General features: G+C 51.2%; 1 protein-coding gene across 3 annotated transcripts; it reads right to left on the bottom strand.

The window, feature by feature from the left end:
* Positions 1 to 1,400: 1,400 nt before the first annotated feature.
* On the bottom strand, positions 1,401 to 9,016 carry LOC128424018 (oocyte zinc finger protein XlCOF6.1-like). Of its 3 annotated transcripts, XM_053409785.1 has the most exons (4): positions 8,905 to 9,016; positions 7,946 to 8,072; positions 4,906 to 5,019; positions 1,401 to 2,437 (listed from the first exon to the last, which is right to left on the bottom strand). In XM_053409785.1, exons 1-4 carry the CDS (start codon positions 8,926 to 8,928, stop codon positions 1,434 to 1,436), a joined length of 1,269 nt encoding a protein of 422 aa, XP_053265760.1. In that variant the 5' UTR covers positions 8,929 to 9,016; the 3' UTR covers positions 1,401 to 1,433. The 3 variants fall into 3 exon arrangements, with proteins under 3 accessions (XP_053265760.1, XP_053265759.1, XP_053265761.1); XM_053409784.1 differs by lacking the exon at positions 8,905 to 9,016 and having other exon boundaries at positions 7,946 to 8,615; XM_053409786.1 differs by lacking the exons at positions 7,946 to 8,072; positions 8,905 to 9,016 and adding an exon at positions 6,632 to 6,837.
* Between the last annotated feature and the right edge of the window lie 710 nt (positions 9,017 to 9,726).

Here is a 9,726-nt window from a genome sequence, read left to right as displayed (position 1 = left end):
TGTTTGGGTGGGGTGGGCTTACTTTTCAAGACATGGGTGGGGGGCTTTGAAAATAATAACAGCAATAATCCCCACTTCTTCAGACAGTAGCTGAGCTGCTCTTGGTAGCATTCTCTCCTGATTTGAGTCAGAAAACCATGGCCATCTGTCAGGGATGTTGTGCTTGAGAGTCCTGCATGACAGGGGGTTGGACTAGATGACCCTGGGTGTCCCAGCTCTTAAGTTTCTACAAAATTGGCCCAAGTCTTCCCTTTGGCACTTGGCTCCCAAGGGATCGCAAAATGTATGAGAAACAGTATGCATTTCCTGCAAAAGACACACAAAACCTTTGATTCCTGAGTAGGCTAAAGCTATCCAATATTGGAAGCGCTGGCGAAGGCAACAGTGGGTTCTTTTGTTACAGGTTTCCCCTGTGATATCACACGTTTTCCCCAAGGGAGCAAAAAGGCACAAAGAAGCCCCATGGAAGATGTGCAATAACCCTCCACAGCTGCCCAGAACGCTGGCCTTGGAAGGGTGAAGATGCAATACACCTTGGGGTGCATAAAGAGGAAATGCAATCACCCCTGGAGGTGTTTGGTGGGCACAAGGCTCCCTGCATCTCTGGGCCCCACCTTCCCCCACCCAGCCCCCCAAGGCCCTCAGGTGAACATGGAAGGTGGTGTGATACTGTGCTCCAGGGTGTCAGCCTGGGCAGGGTTCAAATCCGGCCACTTGGCCATGGAGCTCCCTGGGCGTGACCTTGGCAGCCAGTCCCTGCCTTCTCTCATCCTGAGCCACTTCACAGAGGAGAACCCTGAGCTTGGCAAGAAGGCGGGAAGCCGAATGCCGCCACATCAGCAAAAATGTTGATTGCACAAAATTGGAAGGCTGGAGAAGTACCAGCTAAAGAACACTGGCAAGAGAAGTTGATGAACTGTACAGACTTGGCAAAAATGACAGACAGATGAAGAGAAAGAGACAACAGTGAAAAAGAATGGGAACCATATTTGCAGAAACAAAGAAAGTCAAAAGACTTGCTGGCAGGATTTAAATAAACATTTACATTATTAGTATTAGAAAATGTTTAGAAGATAGTGAAATATTATGGTGCATTTACTTCTATTTTTATGTTTTTAGGCTTGATGTTGTTATTAATTATTTTTTTCTGTTAGGAGACAGCAAAGTGGGTGAAAAGAGAAATGAACCAGAAGCGGATGTTGGGGGAAGCCCTGGAAGGGAGGGAGGATTATATAGAAAATGTTAAGAATTTGAGATGTATGTAATGAATGAAAAAAATGAATTTTTTTTTAAAGAAGAAGGTGGGAGGCAGAGACAACAAACAAAACAAACCAGTCAAGGTGCGTTTTTGAAAAACAGATTTATGAGGAGTCCGAGATAATGGAGAGAGAGGAGGAGTCTGACTTGCTCCACCTACAGGCAGAACTGGGGCATTACGCCTCTCCCTCCTCCTTGACCCCGTCCTCCTCCAGCCGCCCGTTGTGGTGGCTCTGGTGCTGGAGGAGCTTCTCCCGCGAGCGGAAGCAGCCGCCGCACTGCTGGCAGGCGAAAGTCTTGCCCCGGAGGTGCATCTTGCTGTGAGCCACAAGGGCGACGTTGGTGGGGAAAGCCCGCCCGCACTCGGAGCAGGGGAAGGGCAGCTCCCCGGTGTGCAGGCGCTGGTGGGTCAGGAGGTTCCCGCGGCGGCTGAAGCTCTTCCCGCAGTCTGGGCAGCGGTGGCCCCCCTCCTGGGCGTGCGCCCGCTGGTGCAGCCGCAGGCCCTCCTTCCAGCTGAAGGTCTCTGGGCACAAGGCGCAGGCGAAGGGGCGGCGCTCCTCGTGGTGCGCCGCCAGGTGCTGCGCGAGCTCCGCCTCCCCACCCACAGCCTCCCCGCACTCGGGGCAGTTGCAGCCTGCCCTTCCAGCATGCTCCACTGCCTCGTGGGCCAGCAGGTGGGCCTTGCGCTGGAAGACCTCGCCACAAGTGCCGCAAGGGTAGAGTTCCTTGGCCGCGTGGCTGGCCCGGTGGCGCAGGAGGTCCCCCTTGAGGCAGAAGTGGAGGCCGCAGGGGGCGCAGGCAAGCTGAGCCTTCGCCCGGTGCTTCTTGTGGGTCAGGAGGTTGAGGCGGTAGAGGAAGAGTTTCCCGCAGGAAGAGCAGGCGAAGGGGCCTTTCTGCTCCTCGTGGGTGGCCTGGTGGTCCGCCAGGGAGCCCCCGTCCTCAAAGCTCCTCCCACAGTCGCCACAGATCAGCAGCTGGGGCTCCTGCAGCGCGCCCGTCTCCAGAGGCCCCTCTTGGGCAAGGCTCCGGATGTTCGTCAGCTCCACCTGGCACCACGTGGGACACAGCTCTTGGAGGGCAAGGAACTGGGGTCCCGAGAGGGACCAGGGAGGGGAGGCAGGCGGGTTCCACTCCCCTCTCGGCTCCTCTTTCATCGCCTGCCAGCTCATGCTCGACTCTCCTGCGGGAAGAAGAAGGAGAAGGTGCAAAACCCAAGTCTGGGAATGGAGTCGAAGACTTAAAACCTACATAAGGAGAACCTGCTGGATCAGGCCACCCCATACCCTCCAAGTGTCCTGGTTTTCCAGGAACAGTCCCAGAATTACAGAAGCTGTCCCAGATTCTGATTTGATCCTAGAATGTCCCATTTTTCCTTTTTCCACCCGCTCTAAAAGTGGTGTGGGGGGTGCAAAAATAGAGTTCTGTTTATACCAATAATAAAAGCCCTGCACTGAATGAAGGGTGAAGTTGGCATAAGAAACCCTCCCTACAATTTTGAAGGAAAAGGTCACCAATCTACTTTAAATTCTTTCACTGCGTTGCTTCCGCAGCCAGACACTTCTGAGGAAACGCAGGGAGTGTTTATTCCTCTGGAACTGCTCTGTTTACTCAGAAGTAATCCCACTGTTTTTAATGGAGCTGACTCCCAGGTAATGGGGTCAAGACTGGGCATCCTTGTTGGTTTCTATTTCCCTCCCTGAGCCCACATGCTCGGGCAATCCTTACACTGCAATCCCAATCCCAATTCAGTAAGATTTACTCTCTGGTATGTTCCTGAATATTCCCGGTGTTTTGATGATGATGATGATTTTCCTGACGGGCTTTTCTTCATTCCATTGATCTGTGGAAGGTGTTGTAAATGATCCCTTCCCTCGCACATGTTTTCTTTACAACACTCCTGCGAGGGAGGTGAGGTTGTCCTTAGCTCAAGGTGAACGATGCCTCTGAGTCCAGGACGACGCCTGGGTGCGTGACAAGATCAAACGCAGGAGAAGGCTTCCTGCCGCAGAAGGGAATGTCCCTCTTTCCCTGGAGAAAGGTTGGAGGGTGGAACATTGGCCCATCCAGCCCAGCACTCCGGCTGCTTTTCCAGCGCAACGATTCTCTGATTCATTGGAAGGTTTTAAAAGAGAGGTTGGTTGCCAAAATGAGCACCTGCTTAGGACATCAGGGGAAAGGGAGGCACCATGGAAAATTTCCACTGCCAGATTTCTAACATCAATGGTCACAAATTGCTCAGTGGAGCGTTAGCGTTCTCACTTGAAGTCTATTAAAAATCCCAACAGAAGCAATTCTGCCACAGGGCAGGCCGGGTGCCTAGATCTCTACTAAGTATAGAAGCAGGTATGTGACCAAAGATTAGTTTTCGGGATCTGAGCAATGAGAAAAAGGAAGAGATATTTTTCCAAATATAAATAAAGTAGATCAGGAGTCAGCAACCTTTTTCAGTCATGGGCCGGTCCACCGTCCCTCAGACCTTCTGGGGGGGCCAGACTATATTTTGGGGAAAAAAATAATGAAGGAATTCCTATGCACCACAGCGATGCATTTTAAATAAAAGCACACATTCCACTCATGTAAAAACACGATGATTCCCAGACCATCCACAGGCCAGATTGAGAAGGCGATTGGGCCACATCCGGCCCCTGGGCCTTAGGTTGCCGACCCCTGGTGGAAGTATAGCAAAACAAACATTGTTTTTCATCCTATTGTAGGTTTTGTTTCATTTCGAAAAATACAGTTTTATTTTACAGTTTATTATCATTTCTAAGTTGAATGAGATCTGTATGGGGGCTCCCAGGTACGCAGCCTGGGGGTCATTTTGGACTCACAGCTGAACATGGAGGCGCAGGTCCATTCTGTGTCCAGGGCAGCTGTCTACCAGCCTTATCTGGTACGCTGTCTGAGACCCTCCCTGCCCGCAGACTGTCTCGCCAGAGTGGTGCATGCTCTGGTTATTTCCTGCTTGGACTACTGCAATGTGCTCTATGTGGGGCTACCTTTGAAGGTGACCCGGAAACCACAACTAATCCAGAATGCGGCAGCTAGACTGGTGACTGGGAGCGGCCACCAAGACCAAATAACATTGGTCCTGAAAGACCTACATTGGCTCCCAGTACGTTTCTGAGCACAATTCAAAGTGTTAGTGCTGACCTTGAAAGGCCTAAACGGCCTCGGTCCTGTATACCTGAAGGAGCGTCTCCACCCCCAACGATCTGCCCGGACACTGAGGTCCAGCTCCAAAGGCCTTCTGGCAGTTCCCTCCCTGCGAGAAGTGAGGTTACAGGGAACCAGGCAGAGGGCCTTCTCGGTGGTGGTGCCCACCATGTGGAACACCCTCACATCAGATGTCAAGGATATAAGCAACTATCTGACTTTTAGAAGACATCTGAAGGCAGCCCTGCTTAGGGAAGTTTTTAATGTTTGATGCTTTATCGTGTTTTTAATATTTTGTTGGGAGCCACCCAGAGTAGTGGGAGCAACCCAGTCAGATGCGTATAAATAAATTATCATTATTATGGCCTCTAAATTCTGAATCTGGCCCTCTTGGTTGGACATCTGTCTCAGGAATTCTTCAGCTGATATTCCTTCTTTGCAGGTACCCCGGGGGTCCCTTCTAGCCGCACAATTCTAGGATTCTATACTCACCGGAACTGGCACTCCCCTGGGAGTCTCTGCACCCTTGCCCAGGGCGACCCACAATGCCGGGCTCTTCCCCTCGCTCAATCCGGGACAGAAGCTCCGGTCTGGGAGGAACAGCTCCTGTGTGCAGACAGACAGCAAAGAAAGAAAAGTCGGCCTTTGCTAGCAGCAGGAGAACGGACAAAAGGAGACCCTGCCTTTCAGAGGGGTGCAGGAGCTCCTGGCATGGGCAGGCTTGGGTCTTTCAAATTCCAGGGGCACCCTGTGCGAGGCCAGAATTCGGAGCCCCCTTCCTCTTGCCTTCCATTCTGCTGCACTCACTACATCATAGCTGTGATGCCCTGCAGTGCCCCAGGGGGACAGAACCAGTCGCTCTGCCCTCCGTTCGCCTCTGAGGCAGGGCAGGAGCTTCCTGCAGCCAATCGGAAGCTGCACCTTGGTTTCTGAATGTTTTCGGAAGTCGAACGAACTTCTGGAGCAGATTCCATCCGAGTTCCAAAGTACCACTTTACATCTGTTTTGAACATCAGGCCCCAAAACCTCTTGCGGGAATCTCAGTTCCAATAGCTACAAGGCCGTTGACTTATCTCACTCTTTTCAGATGTTATTTCCTTCAACGCCCAGCTCCTCTGAAGTAAGCCACTGCTATTCCCATTTTGCAGATGGGCAAGTGAGCATGAGGGGTTTGCATTTTGGCCAGTAAGGGACTTCCTCCCATGTTCCTTGTTCGTAAGGCAGCCGGTGTGGAGCAGTGATTAGAGTGTCAGACTGGGGCCCTGGAGACAGAGACCAGGATTCAAATTCCCACTCAGCCATGAAGCTCAATGTGACCTTGGGCCAGTTACTCCCTCTCAACCTCACATTGGAGCATATTTATACAAAATACAGCAAGGTTAAAAATAAATATATATCTACTTGGATAATAATATCCATATATTAGATTAAACTCTATAGAATTGAAACTGTGAATCTTATAGTTATGTAGTATGCCTGCCTCTTTTTTATGTTCTCATGTTTATTTTTATTCTATGTTGTTTAAGCGTTGTTTAAAATAACAATAGAATGTATGTAATCAGCAAATAAAAACAGAGTATGGCCCCTTTGTTTTTGTTTTAAGAAGAGCAGTGGGAGAGCCACGTTCAGCACCTGGAGCTCCTTGAAGAAAATGTTGGGGTACAAATGCAACAGCTAGAAATAAATAGATTTGTCACGCTGGTAATAGGCAGAGATCACAAATCACCCCAACCAGGAAAATATTCCAAAAGAGGAGAGGCCCCAACTGGGATGCAGTAAATTGCAAAATCCATGACTGCTGCTTTTTAAACACGCATCTCCACATTTCCATCCCTGGGAAAAGGGGCGGAGTCTCCCTTGCTAGAGGCTTTTGGGCAAAGCTTTGATTGTCTCTTCTCAGGCAGGCTGCAGCAGTGGGTCTTACGCATCAATGGGGCTGGCCTTGATGACGTTTGAGGTACCTCCATTACTCTGAGCATTAACATTTCCCATGTCTGCATTCATATCCCATAGTCCACCCCCCACCCCACCCCCACAGTTAACCCCTAGGTGAAGAGGCTGTGGTTGGCTCCAACATCACCCAGGGAGAGCTTCATGGCCCGGTGGGGATTCAAACCCAGGTCCTCGTCGGACACTCTAACCACTGCTCCACCCTGGCTTTCTAGAGTGCCTGCTATGGGGCAGCTTTATAAATTTAGGTAAATAAATACAGTTGTACCTTGGATCCCGAACGCCTTGTGACTCGAACGTTTTGGCTCCCGAACATCACAAACCCAGAAGTGAGTGTTCAGGTTTGCGAAGGCTCTTTGGAACCCGAACATCCGACGCAGCTTCCTCCTGCAGCCAATCGGAAGCGGCGCTTTGGTTTCCAAACATTTTGGAAGTCAAACAGACTTCTAGAATGGATTCCGTTCAGCTTCCAAGGTATGACTGTATGGGGAAAGCAAAATGTCTCTTAGAGAAGGATCGGAAATAATTTCCTCGAAGCGTGAATTTGTTTTACGCTCAATGTTTTAATGGGTTGTAAAACCGCTTTGGGGTTATTTTTCTTTCAAATATAAAGCGGTATAAAAATTAAATGAATAATAATAATAATAATAATAATAATAATAATAATAATAGATTTCTCCAAATCTCTTTTCTGATGAGAGCAGCTTTTGCATCTCATCTGGAAACCAAGGACCCAGAGTCTGGAGGAAGAATGGGGAGGCACACAATGCCAGATGCTGGATGTCCAATGTGAAGTGTTGATTTGGGGAGCCATGTCATCAGCTGGTGTTGGTCCACTGTGCTTCATTAAGTCCAGGGCAACACAGCCGTCTACCAGGAGATTTTGGAGCAGTTCATGCTTCCTTCCGCAGATGAGCTTTATGGGGATGCTGACTTCATTTTCCAGCAGGACTTTGGCACCTGCCCACACTGCCAAAAGTACCAAAACCTGGTTCAGTGCCCATGGGATTACTGTGCTTGATTGGCCAGCAAACTCGCCTGACCTGAACCCCATAGAGAATCTATGGGGCATTGCCAAGAGAAAGATGAGAGACATGAGACCGAGCAATGCAGAAGAGCTGAAGGCTGCTATTGAAGCATCCTCGTCTTCCGTAACACCTCAGCAGTGCCACAGGCTGATAGCTTCCATGCCATGCCGCATTGAGGCAGTAATTGATGCAAAAGGGGCCCAAACCAAGTACTGAGTACATATGCATGCTTCTACTTCTCAGAGGTCCAATATTGCTCTATTTGCAATCCTTGTTTTGCTGATTTAATTTAATATTCTAATTTTCTGAGATTGTTAATTTGGGGTTTTCATCAGCAGTACACCATGATCATCACAATTATAACAAATAAAGGCTTGACATATCTCGCTTTACATGTCATGAGTCTATATCATATATTAGCTTCACCTTTTAAGTTGAATTACGGAAATAAATGAACTTTTCCATGATATCCTAATTTTCTGAGTTTCACCTGTATCTGAGTTTCTAACGCTGGCTGTGGGGCCCTGAAGATGCTTTGCCCCCAAGATGCTCACCCAGTGAAGCCACCAGCTCAAAGTTGCCCTGCATGACATCGTAATAGAGGTCCCTCTGCCAGTCCGTCAGCAGGGGCCACTCCTCTGGGGAGAAATAGACGGCCACGTCCTCAAAGGTCACTGGAAGCTGAGAAAAAGAAAGAAAAGGGGGACCTGACTCCTTAGAGAAATCTCTTTCCATCGCGTGACACGAGGGGGGTTCACGGACCCCCTGGAACACACAGGGCCGGGAGCTGTGGAACCTCTTGACACAACCCCTGTAGATCAAAGAACTGTACAGGTGGAAGGGACCCGGAGGGTCATCCAGACCAACCCACTGCAAAGCAGGAATCTCCACAAGCATGCAGGGATGGCCACCCAACCTCTGCTTAAAAGCCCCCCAGGAAGGGGAGTCCACCACCTCCAAGGGAGCCCCTTCTGGTCTGGCCTTCAAAAGGTTTAGTCAGAATCTCCTCCCTTGTAACTGGATTCTGGACCCTGCCTTGTTTTCAGGCCTGGGCTTTGGCCCCAGAGTAAGGGAAGCAACAGTGAACAAGAGCGGCCAAAGATAAAGGAAATGGTGCTCCTGAGCCTGGGCAGAGCGGCTTTCCCCGTAGATTAGGAGCCCAGAGCTCAGACAGGCCTCAATCTCAGTAACTCCCTAGGCAAAGAAATCCACCTGTCCAGGAGTGGGGCTTACCTGGTCACCCCCAATATTTTAATCCATTTGGCACCCCTGCTGCCCCCCAACAGACGCCACGGCCCATCTGGATCAAGGCCCTCGGGCCCCGCTGCAGAGGAGGGGGTTCCCCTTCCCTTCCCCCGCGGACGCCCCCTCGGCTCCCGCATCCCCCAGCGCGCCTGGACGCCCCGGGGCTCGGAGACTCTCCAGCAGCGGCAAGAGCTGGCGCTGCAACGCCTCCCGGGCCGGGCGCGCTCCCTGGACGCCGCGGGCGCCTCGCCTCGAGGGCTGCCGGTACCTGGCGCCCCGCCAGCGCCGCCATCCCCGGCCAGGCTGGGCGGCCGCAGCCGCGTAGCCTCCGCTTCCGCCGCTCGGAGGGCAAAGGGCGCTCGGGGAGGCGCTGCGAGCCGGCGCCGCCTTTTTATCCCGCCCCGTCGAGCTCCGCGCCCGGCGCCCCTCCGCGCCCTCCCTACCTGCCGGGCCGCTGGGAGAGGCGGCGACGGGACGGCGCCCTGCGCCCCCCAAAGCGCCTTCCTTCCCGTCCCCGCCGTCCAGGCTCCCGGGGCGCACGGCGGGCCGGAACACAGCCTCCCTCTCCCGGAGCCGGAGCTGAGCCTCGCCGCCTCTCCAAATCGAGAACAAAGCCCGGGGGACGGGAGAGAGGGGGGCGCGGGACCCCCGACAGAACAAAGGGGGGCCGGGGAGGGGAGGGGGCTTCCAAAGGATTAGGCAAATCCGTGGAGAGGGCTCCCCGCCGGGATCAGAGGCCGCGATGTAGCTACAATACAGCCACATTTTTTATTTAAAACCAAACACTTTTCAGGTTGATACATTTCCTTAATTTTACAGTCATTGTAACGTTTCAAAACTTGACTTCCTTCCCCCTTTCTGCGGTTCCTTAAAGTTATTATATATAATATAACTAAGGAACCGCAGAAATAGGGGGAAGTCAAGTTCTGAAATGTTAGGAAAATTAAGGAAATGTATATATTATATATAATAACTTTAAGGAACCGCAGAAAGGGGGGGGAAATGAAGTTTTGAAATGTTAGGAAAATTAAGGAAAAAATTAGTAAAATTGAGGAAATGTATCTCTCTCTCTTCCGCATATCCAAATTCA

The sequence above is a fragment of the Podarcis raffonei genome, chromosome 12, assembly GCF_027172205.1.
Source record: "Podarcis raffonei isolate rPodRaf1 chromosome 12, rPodRaf1.pri, whole genome shotgun sequence".
Taxonomy (NCBI): Eukaryota; Metazoa; Chordata; class Lepidosauria; order Squamata; family Lacertidae; genus Podarcis; species Podarcis raffonei.
The sequence above is the reverse complement of the archived record's forward strand: the minus strand, read 5'-3'. Positions and strand labels throughout refer to the sequence as shown.

What these genes read in the sequence shown, in the direction of transcription:
- LOC128424018 (XM_053409784.1), bottom strand. Translation starts at nt 8,288, where the DNA reads ATGCTTGTGGAGATTCCTGCTTTGCAGTGGGTTGGTCTGGATGACCCT. An exon ending in TGAGCTGGTGGCTTCACTGG is followed by an intron (nt 5,020 to 7,945) that starts GTGAGCATCTTG and finishes GTCTGCACACAG; the next exon opens with GAGCTGTTCCTCCCAGACCG. An exon ending in CCAGGGGAGTGCCAGTTCCG is followed by an intron (nt 2,438 to 4,905) that starts GTGAGTATAGAA and finishes TTCTTCCCGCAG; the next exon opens with GAGAGTCGAGCATGAGCTGG.